The 18,859-nt window shown below is 36.2% G+C and overlaps 1 protein-coding gene across 3 annotated transcripts in view; it reads right to left on the bottom strand.

Annotated features, from left to right (window-relative positions):
* Positions 1 to 468: 468 nt before the first annotated feature.
* LOC139979988 (TBC1 domain family member 4-like) overlaps positions 469 to 18,859 on the bottom strand; it is a 36,460-nt gene continuing 18,069 nt past the window's right edge. For all 3 annotated transcript variants that reach the window (XM_071991300.1, XM_071991301.1, XM_071991303.1), the window contains exons 3-19: positions 18,394 to 18,495; positions 16,887 to 17,010; positions 16,542 to 16,633; positions 15,923 to 16,069; positions 14,991 to 15,083; positions 14,304 to 14,426; positions 12,996 to 13,408; positions 12,008 to 12,147; positions 10,220 to 10,411; positions 8,695 to 8,847; positions 8,213 to 8,371; positions 7,699 to 7,850; positions 7,166 to 7,258; positions 5,473 to 5,632; positions 4,991 to 5,160; positions 3,843 to 4,073; positions 469 to 3,486 (exon numbers count right to left, since the gene is read on the bottom strand). In XM_071991300.1, coding sequence (XP_071847401.1) covers positions 3,241 to 3,486; positions 3,843 to 4,073; positions 4,991 to 5,160; positions 5,473 to 5,632; positions 7,166 to 7,258; positions 7,699 to 7,850; positions 8,213 to 8,371; positions 8,695 to 8,847; positions 10,220 to 10,411; positions 12,008 to 12,147; positions 12,996 to 13,408; positions 14,304 to 14,426; positions 14,991 to 15,083; positions 15,923 to 16,069; positions 16,542 to 16,633; positions 16,887 to 17,010; positions 18,394 to 18,495 — 2,790 coding nt within the window. In that variant the 3' untranslated portion in view covers positions 469 to 3,240. The remainder of the gene's footprint in view (positions 3,487 to 3,842; positions 4,074 to 4,990; positions 5,161 to 5,472; positions 5,633 to 7,165; positions 7,259 to 7,698; positions 7,851 to 8,212; positions 8,372 to 8,694; positions 8,848 to 10,219; positions 10,412 to 12,007; positions 12,148 to 12,995; positions 13,409 to 14,303; positions 14,427 to 14,990; positions 15,084 to 15,922; positions 16,070 to 16,541; positions 16,634 to 16,886; positions 17,011 to 18,393; positions 18,496 to 18,859) is intronic.

An 18,859-nucleotide genomic window follows, 5' to 3' on the forward strand; every position in this document is an offset into this window, starting at 1 on the left:
CAAAGAAACAGAGCCACTTTAAGAGGTGACCATTTTCCGTGCACCAATTTGTCCCAAATAATAAATAAACAGCATGACTTGAGTTATTTGAAGCTTAACATGGTACTCCCTTTCAAAATGTTTCTAGAATAATACGTACCATACAGGTCTCATAAACACTGGCTTATAGGTGATTTAACTATAAAACAATATTCATATATTGTTCCTCTGAATTCTTTCCTTGTGTAAATAAATACAAATATTTTCATAACTAAAAGCCTTGGCCAAAAGGATCGTTTATGGATTATCTACTAGCTTTTAAAGTCTGTCTGTTTTATTAGGTCTTGAAGTCTAACCAAATATAACACTCTTTGTCTTAAAATTCATTAGACCAAATTACTTGACTGGTTAGAAACTTTTTCCATCATCCATTATTTTCAAAAGTACTGCACGATATATCTTTGTCTTTTTTATCTATACTTTTTTCTCAGAAGTGTCACGCAATTGATGAGAACACATGAGCTAGAGAGGGCGCTCAGAGGGCCCAGTGCTACGGTCAAGTGGACAAAAGCGGTGGCATTTAGGAATGAAACCTAACATGTTGGAGGTCATGGGTTCGAGGCTTGGCCATTTAATTTATATGCTCTTTTTTTCATCCAAGAGAGAAATCAATGGTTTCTCCATCTGAAATGATGTTCCAAATTGTCAGATAAATCCAAAACCATTGTAATTTGGATAGTCACTTGAGTGTAAGCTATAAGCCATTAGGCTCAACCACTTCCAGGCCAATTATATTCTATATATGTTTTTAAATCATAGCGTGGAGTCGTCTGAGTTTTGCTTGCTATTGATTGTAGTAACTTCCCTATTTCTGTAAACTTTGGTAGCTATTGTGTAAAACTCCTTGTACGTTCTCAAAATACTGTTTAATGTTCCTTTTCCAGACAACAAAAGCAGTAAAACACAGGAATAACATTCATTTCTTGGACAATTATTTCATTCTATTAAACTTTTAAAGATTCAAAAACTGAGATAAATTATTGCATAAATATTTATGCTAAACAAAACAGAAACTTACTATCTTACTACCTGTAGGTAAATGTTGCTCATTTAACTGTTGGGCTCCATTTACTCCTCAATTAGGTCAGTCTCCTTTGACTTCTAGTAAACACAAATCATGAACTACGATAATAAACTCATGTACGTACGTTTGCACCTCATTATCCTCATCACATTCCCCCTACAAACAAAATAAAGTTGATAATATTGTTAATTTAAACTGGCAAATAAAGGCATCATTGTGAGTAAATATTACAGAATATGTACATCAATATTTACATTTAGACATCCACTATGAAACACCACTATCATAACAATTACACTGGTTGCTATGGTAACACCGGATCACAGCCTGGTTACAGCTACTATAATACATATGCCTGATCCATGTATGATCTTCAACCTCTCATTGTTAATAAAAAAAATGCATTTATATTTTCCCCCGTTTTTCTTGTCACTCTCTTTTATTTTTATTTTCTTCATCAAACTAATCTAAAGAAATCCAATAAACGTTTTATTCGTGACAAAGATTCCAATCATAATTTACAAAGCAAAATTAAATGCATTATTGAGATTGTAAATCAAATTTTATTTCAAGTTTTCAAGTGTAGGAAGTTTTTTAATTTTTTAAGTTGTTGGATAAAAAGTATGACTACAAAAACTTCAACAAATGTACTTAGAAAAGTGGAAGCGAAGGATCAACTGCTTAGAAATTGGAAGAGATTTGTGTTTTTGCTACAAAATTTCAAGTTTAAAACAAATTCCAAGGCAGATACTGGTATATGGAATGTAACTGGATAATTCAGATTTCTGGATTAGTCATTTATTGACTGGATTTGCATAATTTTAATTAATTTAATAACAAACAGGCCACTTACGGAACGAACAGAGATCGAACAAATAACACTATCTGAAAAACATGTATGGATTGTACAAAACAATGCAATGTAAACAGGGACAAGATCTTAATGCAGTCGAGTCAAAATTAAACTGTTTCGTTTGACAGTAGTGTTTTCTTTCTTTCTTTTGTAATTAAATTTTTCTAGAACTCAAATATTAATATTATTGTATACCCATAAATTACTCAGATATACCTCAATCATTAATTTTCATAGCCAATTTGATTTGCAACTTTTTCCTTTACCCCCTAATTTTGTTGCTGTTTTTTTTTTTATCATCAATACAGATGGCTCCCTCCTTACAAAATATGAATTAATTAAATGAGTAAAATCAACTTCAATCAAAGGAACCATTGAAGAAGGAATTATTACAACATCGATTTTTCAGCTTTTCTTTTCAAGAACAAGATTATAGAATTTCAATCACAATGTACCATGTATGCTGGTAGTAAATTTGATGATAAAATCTTTGTCCTGTGACCAGTAAAATGGTATGTGAAAGGCCTTATTATAACAGATGTATTGTAGTATTTCATAGAACACTTCATAGTATTTTATTGTCAAAAAACATCCATACCATTCAAATCGTTAAACTCAACATATACAAAAATTTGGTGATATAAAGTCTGAATTATTTGCATAATCAGAGAGTTAGCAACTTTTGGGAATACAAGGTAAGCTTTTATTATCCATAAAGATATTAAATTCCACCAAAAGTCTAAAAAGTTGAGTGGTACAAAAAATAATGAAATGAGTACAAAGATAAATTGGATGGTTTCTTAGCAACAGCTCATGGGTAAATACCAAGCCTTTGTACCAGTGTATGATATAGTAAAAAAGTCTGGAAGAACATAATTTCACCTCCTTCGGGAAAAAACGTAATCTGAAAATAACACTTAATACCTCTTCCATTACTCATTGCGTTAGACACAATATTTCATAACCATTATAAACATCTGTATTGAATGATCACACAGCTAACATATATAGTGCAAGATTAAATGCATTTCCACAAAGACCTTGTATGAATCAAGCATGATTTAACTCTTGATTTGCCATCAAGACACCCTCTCTTGTTAAATTACGTCTCAGTTCTCACCGATACCTGATTTCACATTCAGTAACTTAATTATCCTTATGAATATGTTACTGATTAACCACATACTTTAATAGTGTGCGGCCATGTCTTCGAGCACCACACCCTCCGCATAAAATGGAAAAAATCATCAAATATATTTTAATGCCTTGTATAGACTGCACAAAGTTATCAAAAGATTTCTCTCTGAAAAACTTCTGAAAGTCTCTAACTGCTGTTATTTCCATTTCTGTGTAGTCCGTTCTCCATCGGGGCAAAAAGAAGTTTTGCCGGTATACTGTTGGAGCGTGTAGACTTCACTCTCGTCAAAAGGTTTATATTTGGCACATCGATCCCTGAAGTTGTAAGAGCATCCTGTGGTATGAGTTCTAGAAGTTTGTTCAATGTTGCACAGAAAGTAGATCTTTCAGAGTACAGTTTCTCCAACTCTCTCTTTTGTTGAACTTCTTTCTCCTGTAAATAAAAAAGAACATAAATATTGATTTTTGATCAGTGTTCCTTTTGCATATCTTACTTAATCTACTACTCTTGAATAAAACTTATTTGTGAAATATTACACACGCCCCCTCCCCTCCCCAATTAAAAAAACACAGAAAAAACCTAAATATTTCTTCAAAAACCACTTACTTATATTATTATTATTCTAAATAAAACTTTGTGAGTTTAATAATGGAGTGTCTATATAGTTACATTAATGCAGTAATAAACTGGCTAAAATACTGATCACAAGAATTCTAAAAGTTTTGAATTCCGATTCCAGCCTGAAGGACATATTATTTATTCTTTTGTAGAACAAACAATTCATTTACCTGGAGATTATGTATCGTCCTCTCTTGGCTGTTTATCGTGTTTCTAGCGGTCTGTAGCTGTTCCAAGAGTTCCTCGTTGTGTCTTCTCAAGTTCCGATTGGCTGATTCTAACTGCTCCTGTTCTGTCGATCCTGACCTCATCAGCACCGGTGAGTGGAGCATCTCCTCTTGGATGACGTGGTACTCCACTTCAAATGCTTGAAGCTCCTTCGAGATGTCAAGGTTGTAAGACTGGAAGGGTATTGACAGATTGAGTATTAGTTACGCCGTGACACAGGAGTGAACACTACCGATCTACAATAAACTGTCTATACCTCTGGTTGGGGTTAGGAAGTGGGTTGGGAGGATGGCAGAAGCTTTCTGATACAGTGAATGTTCTCACTGCATTTTTCTCCCTATTGTAAACATATCAGGCTGAACCAATCCATGAACAGAAAATTGAAAGTAAAATAATGAAAACATTTTGAAATAGATATCAAAATTATTGACTTTAGGATGATTTGAAGCAAATTTGAAAAAGAAGGATTTCTTGGCTAGTATGGGATTCAAACCACTGAATGCAGGTCATATGCTCTACCAGACGAGCTACCAAGGTGCTAGTTGGTAGCCTACCCTACATAGACATGTTTTTTTCTGGAGGGGAAGGGGAGGGGTGTGAGGGAGTATAGAGGTGCCACTTAGACGCCAGTAGTACACAGCATGCCCTGTTACCAGGTATCGCACCCCAATTACATTTGATAGAACCCAGAAAGCGACAGAACAGGGATTTCAACCTTTTTCTGTACATATGGAAGTAGACACTTCCCTGGATTGTCACACCACATAACTAGAGATCACACACCAGTTTCATTCAGTATAAGCCTCATGTATCATCAGTAGTAAATGTAAGACGGTTAAATTTTCATATTTAGCTGAATCCTAGGAGATTTAAGCTTTGCCAGAGATGAATATAATAACAAGACAATACCCCAAACTTATAGAGGTTAATTTTAATATCCATATTTAGTTAGTTGAAATTATCAAGGAACATATTCTACAGCTTGTCTGACAGATCTAAATCTGGCTTCTGTTGTATATCAGTTTTTAAACATTTATTACAATCCTGAGATTAGAAGCAAAATCGTTTACTCTCATCCTAAAAGACATACCTGTGAAATTATGTTCTCCAGTTCGATGTACGTCATGTTGGGCAGCTTATCTTTAATGTATTCAATCAGTTCCTCAAAGTTTTCACAGTCTAGTAGTCTCTTGGAGTGGTTTCCCAGGATATTCAGAGCTACTTTGAAAATGGCTTCCAGGCCCTGAGCAAACAGCATATCTAAAAAAATAATGACAAAATTAGACATAATTATGATGGGAACTTAGGTATTCAAACCGACCAGTATCAATTTGCTATGAAATGAAACCGGACTGGTAGAGCCGGTCATAGAGGGTGCACAGTGTTAAAGGTTACCAGGACATTCTAGGCACGGTAGAATGAGGGTGCTAAGGTTGTGGGGAGACAGGTAAGCAAGGAACAAAGTAAATCCAGATTTTCCTGGCAAATTGATAGGGTTTTCGTCAATGTTTGAAATTCATTCAGCTGCCAGTATTTGTAGATTTGAATGAGGACGTGAGCTTTTCCACCTACCGAACACTCTGGTTACAAATCCGAGCGGGAATTGTGAGGTGAAGAAGGTTAGGAACCATGGAGCGGCGTAGAATGTGGGACCCACATCATTGGCTTCCAGATGATCATGGAGTTCTCTATGGAAATCGTGTAGAAGCCTAGAGAGTTGATACATCTGAATCTGGATAAACAAAACAAACAACACATTATGTAACTTATTTGGGGAGGGGGGGGGGGTTTAAGAAAAATATCAATCGACATGATATATCTCCTGTCACATTCAAAGCTTTTACAAGTAGCACACGAATTAAAAATCACTCCAACCCATAACAATGGTCGTTACTTGACACCCTCCATTTTTTAACACATACATGCCTTTGTTCTATCAATAAGTCATGGCCTCCATACATACGCATGGATAACTCTGAAAATTACTTGAATTGATATGAAAATGATATGAAAAGAATTTATATATCAGGATGAATATGATTTCATTCATAAGAACCTAATGTTCAGTAGAATAGAAGGACATCCCCTAATCTGCCTGGTTGGTAAATGAAACATCCAAACTTGTCTCTTTGTAACATATTAGAAGCTTCATACAAATGAGCACAGATATGAAATTATTCTTCATCAAACAGTGAGCAAAGTTCACAAGAATTCATTCATAGGAAACACTTTAAACCTTCAAAGATTAATTTCCTGTTGGACAAATACTTGAACTCAAACCATAGAATTTGTTAAGCAATAAAAAAAAAAATAGCATACAGAAGCTAGACTACTATATATTTTAATTGCACCCATTTTGTGTGGGTTACATTCACAGAATCAAAAGAGAAAGTTGTCAATTCGTAAGATGTAATTTACTATTCGAAACAGAAAGAAAAAAATATGCTTGCTTTTCATCCTTTGGCAGGAAACCATCTTTTAACTTGCTGAACCATACCCAAATCAAGTTGGTTCAGCCTTTTGTTTCTATATATTTTGCAAGCTTATTATGCATCTAGAGATATTGAATATTTACAAGAAATCTATAAGGTTCAAAAGTTTTTGAGGTTTGATCAAACTAGAGAGCAAAGGGAGGGTGGGAAGAGGAGGGTGGGGGGTCAAATTAGTACTGCTGCTTACTTTAATGCAGGATTCTGTAGGTAAAACTCAAGTTTCATAAGCACTATCAGTTTCTGAACATGTTTGACCCAAGCACACATACAACTATTACCCCAGAGTTTCAAAAACATATAACCGCAATTTCAGAATACTATTGAAAACCTTAGTTTCAGGTCAACTTTTGCCCTAATGCATTTTGTCTTGCATGTAATTATACAGGACTGTGATCATTGGTTACACCATGAACGATTCTAGGGGTGTTCTGATGGACACCTTTACCATTCACTACCTATAGCCACCACTTCTGGACTGGGGTGCCTTGTTGGCAGATCACAGGATTTAATCTCCAAGAGGTCACTGGCCCTAATTCCTTTCTTTGCTCTCTTAAATCTTTCAACAGATGTAACAATTACATCATGCATCACATAAGAGGACATTGTAATTGATGAGGAGAGATGGGTATGTAATGAGGGCTGGAAAGCTTACCTGTAACTACATCATGCATCACATAAGAGGACATTGTAATTCATGCATCACATAACTGACATAAGAGGACATTGTAATTGATGAGGAGAGATGGGTGTGTAATGAGGGCTGGAAACCTTACCTGTAACGCTACCATGTCTGGTTTGTACTGTCTCCGACATCCTAGCCCATACATCATAAATACCAACATATCAAAGGCCTCTTGTTCTTCCATCTGTAAAGACACAGCATGTACAGAGTGAAACATTTTAATATGTCATTGACCTTACACAATCAAATCACTTACAAAAGTCATCAATAAAAAACAGACCAAAAAAGATCAATTTGAATAATGTGGTTCTCAAAAAGTTAAATTTTCATTGCACTATTGGCGAATTCCATTGGACTTGTTTGTCTGATTACCAGTTACACTATTACAGGAAATATGCCTAGTTAACCCTGAGCTACCTTGACATGACATAGAGAACTTTGAAATTTACTGGCATCGCATATACAAACCAAGTTCTCTCCTCTCCATATAACTGAGTTGGGTTGCATCTACGCAAAGACTGAACTACAAGCTGACACAGGATAGGATTCCATGCCTTACCTCATTTTTCACACACCTTGTCGCCTTCACTTCATTACGTATCTTACAGAGTGGGTCGTACTTACGTGCATGAGGAGAAAGCCAGCCACAAAGCTGAGTCCTTGGCAGTAACCAACATCCGCATCTAGAAGAGAATATCCCTTGAGGATGTTGAAGAGAGACAACTGGCCTCTTCCAAGAGGATGACAGAAGTAAGGATGCTTTGGATAGGTCCGGCCTGCTCCAAAATTGGCAAAGAAAAATTTGTCAAAAAAGTGACCATCTGTGTTAAACAAATGTTGCCTTGTTAGTAAGGCTTTAGTGTAATGTCTTCTTTCTCAAAATATAGTTTCAAATCTTAATATATTACTTAAAATATGAAACTAAATACAAGCACTTTTTAAGATCAATGTTGGATCTCTTTATCAGTAGGGTAAAGAAGAAACTTTCCCATATTTACCTATGGACTGAGCACAGTATTAGAATAATGTGACACATGTTTTTAACCGTTCTATCATGGGACTTGAACATAACTAGGATACATACAGGCATGGGTTGGAATCATTTCTATACATTTCTGTTGGGGTTCAGTTCACGTACCAAGGTCAATGAGGATGGCATGCTGATGGGTGGTCAGATGTTTGATGAGGTCACTGTAATGTTCATATTCTGGACAGGGTTGTAGCATACAGGCCTGCCGCCGTTCCATGTGACTCCGCAGAAACTTCCAGACTTCGCCTGCACGGTAACGGGGTATACCTACAGAAAGAAAATTAAAAGAAACACAGAATTATTTGAGGAAACAATGCCAATGGGTTTTTTTTTTCTTCCTTCTTCATTTTATTGCAATAGAGAACCTCCAATCTGAGTCTTTCGGGGAAGAATCTGCCAGTCTCGAAGAGACAAAATGATTATCATCAGAAGGAACTACAGTTTGAAAACGAACAGTTACTAAGGCAACAATTTGTAATCAAAGATAACTTCAAATGTTATATCCTTTGGGACAGGAAGTCTTCCAAAGCACAAAAAAAATCCACATTTGTAGAGTTTGGCAAAAAGATGAGATCCACTTTCACGCTAACCTTGTTTAAGGAGGTCAATGACGTCTTTGAGATAATAGTGATCATCTGCATTCATCAAAATGGCGTCCCATTTCTGAAGGACTTCCTTGTTGCAGGGTGTTAGCTCCTCATAGCTCATCTTCATCTTACTCTCATTCACGGCATTCTGACGATCTGAAATAAAGGAGACGCTGTTACGTGAACATCAGAAAACTGACTGGGAAATTATATACATAAGAAGGGAGCAAAGACATTCATGGCTAACCTAAAATTGCTCTACAAACTGAGCTATTCAGTCCTTAGTTGAGCTATAGATGGATCCCAAAAGGAAACTGAGGGCTGGCTAGCACAGTTGGTAGGGCAGTGGGCTGTAACATCCAGAGATCACTGGTTTGAATCCTGTTCTAGCCATGAAGTGACAGTATTGACGTGTCAGGATACATTTCAATTCAATACTGCTATGTCATGTTTGTTGTATAGCAACTACAATACATACATATTACTGCCTAATAGAAGACATAAACCCAACCATCCACATTGGTCTATGTGACAGACATAACCAGAATGAACATTCATTTATTAATATTTATCTTCTGTAATGGAGGGAGGTTTTGAAAAAAATATTGAATCTAAAATATTGAAGCTCTAAACACAACTTAAATAATGGCATTGGTTTCAATGTTACCACTGTTAGCATTCCACCTTGCAATCATGAAAGGAAGAACAAAGAGTAAGTAAAAGGTTCTCAGGTCCTAGTCACACAATGACATTACAGAGCTACATTAGAGCCCAACGAGGAACTATGGTTCCTTGCTTAGTGGAATATGAAAGTCTTGTATGTCATCACCCAATGTCACAATATTTATGCCCACATGTACCAGCTATTAACCAACAAATGTATTCCAAAATATTGGGCCCCACAAATATCGGGCCCAAAGAATGTGTCCCAAGTGCATTTGAGGTGGAAGTAAAATTTGGGCCCACCAAGCCCAAAAATGGGCCTGGATATTGTTAGGCCCAGATGGTCCCAAAACAATTAGGTCTCCATGTACCAGCTATTAACCAATAACTGTATACCAAGTTTGGCCACAATCCGACATAAGGTTAAGGAATTACTCCAGCAATGTAAAGTTTCAATGTTTGACCCCATACCCTCATTAATATTCGTAAGGTCAGCGCCAAAAATGATAGGGCACACCTTCTCACTACAATACATCTACACAGCAAGTATGACAAATATCCATCACTCTCTGTTGTTGAGTAATCACAGACCTAAACAAGTGTCACAGACTGGGGAAAACACAAACATACTAACCTGACTGCATAGGTTTATTTGCTTCCAGAAAGGAACCAAAAATGAAAGCCCCCAGACACAACTATTTAATTAGGATATCTCTCACACCAAGCAACATCCTTCGAAGCTGAAGGTTGGGGAATTTGTCACCTTTAAACTAAAATTTCACATGGAATCCACATTTTTTGTTGTTGTGCTATTTCTTTTCTTTAACCGATTCTAACATTTTAAAAAGCCTTTGAGAAGTCTGACCTTGCAATTTGGTATTTTCTCTCTCCATTCTAATCAGTAATATCTGCTCCTTGATAGCTCTCTTCCAAAGTGCTCTCACGGCGTCTCTCCTCTGATATTGTCCCGTGTTATCATCTTCACTGCCATATTGATTGGTATCTGCATTCGATTGGTTCTCTTCCACTTCAAATACGTCGCTCTCTTCAGAAATATCTAGTGAAGTGAGAATGAGAGAAATGTTCTCTATTTGCAAAATTATAAATATATTAATCCTAATACTAAGTGATTCTCCTCCAGACTCTTTTAACTTTCGTATTTTAGGGAAAACAGAATCTTCTGCCTCATGTCTAACGGTCAAGTGATTGAAATCTATTTCATGCATTTTGAATTCAATGCTAGCCTGCAACAAATTCAAATTGTTTGTAAACACATAACCTTCCTCTATGGACAAATGATTTTTAAGTTCAATCGTCTGGGTAACGTTTCAATTTTTTTTTCTGTTGCCAGATGCAATCATACAACTCCACAAACCAGATAAACTCTTTATAACTTTCTTATAAAAGCTATGAGGCTTTCATCTAATGATACAGACAATTCATGGCATGTTTTTGACACAGTCACATTGACCATGGAATATCCCTCTATGAAACTAAAAATAACAGCATTATTTCTTCTTGTTGTTTTAGTGCACTGAGAGGCTGGGAATTTCCCTAAACCTTTATACCCACAAAATGTGGAAGTAGTACCTAAACCTAAACCCAGATCACACGGTATAAATAACTTCTTCATGGAAAGTTCAGTTTTCAAATCTAAACATTTCTATATTTATAAGCAATCTCAACTATACCACTGTGGAAATCCCCTTTCTCTATTTTTCACAATCTGTAGCAGATACAGTAACTAGAAACTAGATATTCAAGTTGACTTAGGAAACCTGAGGGGGTAAGGTCAAAGGTTATTTTACTTTACAAACTGCTTCAGGATTAAGAGTTCAAAGAAAAGTATTGGGGATTCACCATAATATATACCTATAACCCTAAAGTATCATGAAAAGTCTGGAAAATTCCCTTACTTTTATTTCATTTCACAACAAGTTGTAAGCTACAATTGATCAAAATATTTAAATTGAACTTGTGAGAAATGGAAATGGGAAACCCATTCAAAGTTTAACACTCTTCACAAAACATTTCTTGGATAGAGACATCAACATAAGACATAAGGTCTTACCACTTGCATGTGTGTGCCTGGTCGATATTTCTTTAGAGACCACTGTATCAATTACATTATCTTGAATATATTCTTTTAGGAAGTATTTGCAGTTCTCTACCTAAGAAATACATATTTTACTTGGGATGAATTCTTCTGCAGCCTCTTAGGAATGGCAAGACTATTTTGATGCCCTTAACTGTTGTTTCCGTAACTTTATCCCCCCCAAGAACACCCAGTGGATGTCAGAGTTGTCCACGAACCCCCAACTTTTCGAGACACGATCTGAGTCATCATTATACTATAATATGCATACCAATGCTTTGTAAAAGATCAAGTATCACATGCACGGTACGGTACTACTATGGCAGCATATGCGTACAGAACGTGAAAAGAGTTTGTCGATAGGTACGACTTTTGTATTCATTTCTAAATTATATGAAATATCAGATTTAAGTTCAACAAAAAGTACTCTAGTTTTGACTTTTAGACACGTCTCACGAACCCCCTGGGATGGACTCAAGCACCCCCTGGGGGTTCATGCACCCCATTTAGGGAACCCCTGCCCTAAACTGATTGTCATTTGTTGTCTTTCCCTCTTACCTGTGATTAACTTCTTCTTCTCACTCATGGGAGTCACAACCCTTTGGAAGATGGCTTGCCTGAATGACATTCGTCTCTTGTCTCTCGTTGAAGGAGTCACAGGGAATGGTGATCCACCTCCCATGTCCACACTCATTGTTCTGTGGTTAAATAAAATACCTTCATAAACAACTGCAGAGAGAGCATACATGTATTTAAAACAATGATGCCAGGTGACTTAAAGTCTTCTACAAAGCAGACATCGTTTATGAGCTGTGATTTTGCAAGATGGAGTAAAGAATAACATTTTCCCAACTTCAAAATTAAAAGAGACTAAGTGAGTGACATTTCTGGACATATGTTTATAGTTGGAAATATTTTATGTTAGTGAGGAGGGACTCTGTAGTAATAACAAAAGGAAAGTTGCAAAACATGTTGGAAATATCTGGAGGCCAAAAAAAACATACAAAGGGTGGGTTTATCTTCATGTTTTATTTTTTTGTACACAGCACTGTTGAAGTAAATCGAAAGACCTTAACATTCTTGTCTACAATAAGTCTTTGTGGTAATCGCCAAAACTTCCATGTCATTGAAAAATAGGACTGCAGTTAGAATTTCAAGAATCACCAGTTACCGCAACCAAACGATAAACATGACATTTATGTGTTCTTCACTGCCATTACTGATTTTCTTTCCTTCCTTTGATGGAGGGGAATTGGGTGGAAGTTGAAGGTCATGATATACTAGTGAAATACTGACATGGAAAATGTCAACTACTAAAATCCCACACTATACTTTGACAAGTCACCATGATCAAACCATACACATAAACCTTCATGTGTTATCACTGCAATTGCTGTTAGTCCAATGTTTGTTCTCTTTCTTATCTTGAGGAGGGGAAGGGGGTGTTGTGAGGAGGGGGAAGGGGTGTTGCAGTACAATTCCATACATAATGAAGAACCTTAACAAAGAGTAATATTTAATATGACACAAGTTAACAAACATTTACCTTTTCAACGGTGGTGGCGGCAAGCTTTTCCTCTTCTTCACTGGATGTTTGGTTTGGGGAGTTGTAAATGAAATTGGGCTTAGGGGAACTGCATTAGCTGTAGGGGGTGGGGACATGGGCGAGAGGGGGGAGGGACAATCTCCAAGAGTTTTGCTTCTCCTCCTCTGAAGGGGCTCTGGGGTGAGTTCTTCTTGCTCTGGTAGGTCATCCCTGTAAGAGGCCGCTCTACCATTCTGTGTTGACTCTGTTGAGACTTCATTTTTTGTGGTCAGGGAAAGAGTGGTTGGTGGGGTGAGGGGTGACACTGACAAAGGTCTGACATGCTGCCCTCTATCTTGGGTACTACCGATAGATAACGGAGAGGTGGATACATGAGGTGTAGAGGCACAATGTTCTGGAGATGGTCGTTTCTCCTGAAAATAAAATATTTCAAAAATATGTTCATGAATATGTATAAGTTCAAGGTTGGGAGACATGTAAATGTAGAGGTAAATATTTTAATCATAGGATATTGACAGCCTGGAATAAAGGAGGAGTTGCTTTTATACTTAATGTTGGGGTTATCTTTGTTTCAAATGCATATTATTAATATAATCAGAAGGTGCCATTTAATACCTTTGGAGTATGGTGGGTTTAACCTGACTATATATGCTGGCTACTTTTATTACTGTTCTTTGCATGTGTAACTGTATCGATACACATTATAATAACATTGTACACACATTATAACATTGTTGTGCTTGCATGCCAAACTGGACAGTCAATCTCCAGTTTCACAGAAATTACAAATTATTGCTACACAAGGAAGAAAGAGGACACATCACATTATATTTTAAGTATGTTTCTGTGTTACATGGTTAATAACGTTGAAGTGAGAGGATAGACAGCTTTATTTACAGAAATTTGGCATACCTTAGATCACAACACTGTCTGAATAGAACAGTTTACTTAAACTATGAAACAATAAGGTACACACAACTTGACACAAGGTGTGTAGGGATGTGTTCCCGGACCAAGCTGTACGCAGTGCAAGCTTATCAGGATGGGGAAGGGTCGAGGGGTAATATAATAAAAACCAATTATATAGGATTAAAATTCAGAGGAAGAGATATAGAGTAGGCATAATAAGATACTAAATCATCAGATGGACTAACAAACAGAGCTCGAAGAAGAACGCAATATTTCAAAAGAGGGGAGGGGAAAGGGGGGGGCTGGCACCATGTTCTACCCGAAGGACAGGTTTGTTAACATACACACATTTACAACTAAGAACCTTTATATGAACTACCACAGATGCTTTCTACTCACTTCCATTGGACTAGTTTCTGCATCTGTCTTAGATATCACTGGTGGTGGCGGTTGAGACAGTTGAGACTTAAAGCTCACCAGGGGTTTCCTTCTTTTTGACTCTGGACTAGTTTTGCTTTTACTCTGTTGATGCACAAGAGAAATGGGCACTTAAAGTCTCAATGTGTGTTTGCCAAATTTCAAGATTTGCAAAACACAAAATGAAACATTCCATGAATTTGTCACACACATCATTTTCTGAATTGAAAGTAAAAGCAGTCAATTGGTTCCAAATACATACATCTCTTAAGTAGAATGACAGGTATCCACTTACAATTAAAAAATGAAAAAAAAGTCAAATCCAAGAGCAATATCATAAAGAATGAATGAAGACAAGAATAGTAATTTACCAAAACTTAACAATAGTGGCCAAACTTTGATAAAATAAATGTGCTTTTAATATTATGTTTACTATGTTACTGAGAAATATGGGCCATTCAAATATTAATAACTGTCAGCACTTCCCTTTTCAATGTGCTGTTTCATGGAATCAGGATACTTAGTTCTGAAAGTTGTTGCATTTTTAAAATAGAATTGAGGGCACATACTAAGTGTAAGGAGAAGTGAGGGCACATACTGAGTGTTAAGAGATTATAATATGTAGAGTCAATGAAGAGCATGAATAACAGCTTCCTTGTTTGAACTTACCCTGGATAGTAAATTTTCAAAGGAGCTTGCCAGAGATTTTTTAGCTTTTTTGAAAGCCCCCTCTGGTGCACTGGTCTCTATTTTTGTAGGAGGCTAGGGTAAAAACAATAATACACAACCAATAGAGAATTTATCAAACACAAATGTAAACAGATGAAAACTTGCATTTGTCACAAAATATGAATTCATCCTAAAAATAAAAATGCTCAGGAGCCAGGTAAATGAGGAAAGTGGAAAATAAAGTAAAATGACTGTATTAATCATAAAATAATGCTAATATACCTCAGGTTATGATTACTTGCACAATATATGGACAGCCACATACACAAAAAAATTAATGGATTCCTGGACTGAATGGAATTTGATAAACACAGGTTAGCAGTACACTGAGCAGTTTACAAGCTGGAACATCACACACATACATACACACATCAACACCAGCATCACATACATTCATTTTGACTTTAGCAAGGAGTCATAAACATCAGATAATGTCTTCTAAAGTCTCCCTCACTTCCAAGACATGAATAAATGAGATTTAAGAACACAAGCTTGTAATGTTAGATTTTTGTTGCATTCATGATGTAATAACCAAAGACTGCACACAAATGAAGCTGCTATGACATGCTATTGTAATGCAAAAGTAGAGACAATTCTCAACATTCCCTCTGAGTTGTAATCTGTAGTCAAAAGGAAGCTGTAATTATATATCCACACACAAAATGAAAGAGGAATCAGATTTGCAAAGAACTATGAATGGCTTAATTTTCAGTAACAACTACATCAAAATTCATCAATTATAAGCATAAATTATTTCTCTCAAAGTAATTTGAGGGGTTTTTCTTTTTCCTTGTTTGAAACTTTGTTCTAACTCTACGTGAGGCATTAACTTTGATTTAAAACTAAAAGTACATTGATTGACATCAATTTACCTGAGTGTTTTGGACAGACTCGTTGACATTTTCAAAGGGTAATGGCTTTGCTTCATGAGAATGAATGGCCTGTTGTTGTTCATACATGGATCTCAGGTATGTCATAATGAGCTCGTTCTGACACTGCTGGTCATCTGGTCTCTCCAGCTAGAAACAGAAATGGAGAGTGAGTCATGGGTAAGGTAATTGCACGAATCCAACTAGTATACCACACAGTAAATTGTCCCTGAATTTAGACTGGAGCAGAGTATAGTATTGAATCCCTTGGTATTTGGTCTGATCACTTGATGACCATACACATTTTTAGAAGAGATTATACTCGAATAAAGCTAGGCCTAGGTACATCTACTGTGAAATTGTGGTAGGCAGGATCTTTAATACTACTGTGTAAACATACAAGTGTTAATCTAGCAAAGTTACCTGTTCTCAAGGTAACTGATCTGTTTTCAAATGAATTTGGAATACACAAAAGTTGACAAACTGACAATATACATTGTGCTCAAATATTTACTTAGTGGGGAATGTTCACTTCATGGCAAACATAACCAATATGTATCAAATTGAGCAAATTTGCTTTAAATGGGTATTAAAGACAGGAGTGACAGACATGAGGACTTACTCTAAGGAAAGCAGCCAGAGAAGACTTCTGTTTCTCTTCTAAGGTCTCTACAACTTTCCTCATGACATTGAGTGCTTTCTCTGGTGTCATATCTGAAGGAAAATACAAAATTAATGTCACCATGGATACGTTAAAATTCTCATCAACAAATCAGCTTTCTATTCAGTAATACATTTCCACTGGAAACCAAACAGTTCAAATACCCTAATGTAAATCCATGGGAAAAACCTGGATATACTTTAAAAAAAAAAATTACAATGCAACATGGACTTCCTGTAGAAATTAAGCATATAGGTAGATGGACAGCAAAGCATACGATAGTGTATACGACATACAGACACTGACCTTTCACCTCCAAGCAGAGTTTATGATAAATGTGCATTGGGCAAGTTTCGCAGATGGCACTACATTTATTCTCTTGCAGGGCAGCAGAGAAAGCTTGACGAAGTGTTGCCATGACAGTGTCCACCTGAAAGAGCAAATAATAGTAAACAGTGAGAGACAACTACTAAAAGTAGATTCTTAACAAAGAAATTAATTACTTATCACCTTACGATATTCTTACAACACTGTCTGTCTTTTGTTAACTCCATGACGCAACTCCAAAGCATGTTTAATTCTTCAAAGAAACTTGTTTTCCCTTAGAACGAGTGGTTAATAATTCAATCGTCCTTTGAAACAAAAATGGAAGCCATCAACGAGCACAATTGAGAAACAACATTGTAACATTTAAAACACAGATGAGAATCCTCACAGAAAAATTAAACCAATAGAGAATGATTACCATTGTGTTTTAGCTGAACTCTTGTAACAGCTGAGAGGGAGAGCTTGCTATAAAAAACGTAATGTATGGTCACAAGAACTGTTCCTTAGAGGTACGTATTTCTTCCAATTCTGTCGTGTTGTGAGTTTATGATATCCCACAAGTACACTTGTACCATGTGGAATATAGATGTGGGTATCAAAATGAATTATTTGTAACCGGATACATATGATACCTGCAACTATAATCTTGTATTGTATTATAAACACTGTCTTTGTTATTTGTGATTATAACACACTCAAGTTTCAGTTCACGTTGTCATTCAGTTATAAAGGTACCTTTTTCCTCAAAGTCTAATAAGAATTTGTCATACATGATCCACAAGATAGGGCCAGGATCCTACCCAATAGGGAGATCTCAATTGCGGGGTCTGATCCTGAGTATGATAGGGCCCACACTGCGATCTTGAGGGCCCTAGCAGGTCAGATCCTCAGGGCTTAAATTCTGTGCGACTTTATCAAATGTCTAATATTTCTCACAAATAAAAGTAGGCTACAATTCTAGAACATTTTTTCCTTGACATGTATGTCTTTTATCAAAAGAATGCTACTTTAAGGGAGCAATTTGTGGTTTCATATGATTAAAAAGCTGAACTACTTAAAGACAATATATTACTGTCAATATAAAAAATTAAATTAATTGACACAATTTTCAAAGGTTGCTTCATTATTTGAAATATTGAATTGAAATTTGGCTAGTCAGGTACTGTTTTAGTATCCAAAAATAAAAAGAAGCAACCCAACTTTTAAGTTTCATTGTTTGAGTGCAGTATGGGTGATAGAAGGAAAACTTTAATAGGTGGCACACAAATTTCCATCTCCCCAGCAACCCCACCCCCCACCCCTCCCAGTCTACCACAAATTGTACAGTGACGAATAAGTGTTTAACTTGTAACCTGAGCAAAATTTAACACATGCAATGATTTTTTCAACAGGCTCAAAATGTTTTGCAATATGTTTTCCACACAACTGATTTGACCACATGGTTTTCAGTCACCACCATTTTCCAAAACACATAAAAACCACCTACTGTTGCTTCATCCTGCACTTTGAAGACATAGCACTTGAAGATTGTTGAGTTGATGTCAGCTTCTCGACAGATGAATCCGAAATACTCTGGATTCTTGATACCCTGTAGAAGAAAGCAACATCATATTCAAGGAAAGAGCTAACACGGTACATAATGTTTAATTTTACGCAGTGCTTGCTGGACTTCCACACTGATAGAAACTCACAACAAACTACATGTAAATAATTGACCTGAAAAACATTAATTACTACTCCACAGGGATGATTAATAAATCCACAGAACAGTACAGCAACATACCACTCCAGACTTGCAAGAAATTCATTCTCACTTAAATTGGCTGATTAGATTAGATACATACAGGTATAATCAAAATTACAGACTTTTGTTTGGCCTTCAGAAAATATTGCATCTTGTACATAATGGTACAATCAGATGCTAATTGGCCTGACTCACTTATCATCCATAA

This window comes from Apostichopus japonicus, chromosome 14, assembly GCF_037975245.1.
Source record: "Apostichopus japonicus isolate 1M-3 chromosome 14, ASM3797524v1, whole genome shotgun sequence".
Classification (NCBI taxonomy): domain Eukaryota; kingdom Metazoa; phylum Echinodermata; class Holothuroidea; order Aspidochirotida; family Stichopodidae; genus Apostichopus; species Apostichopus japonicus.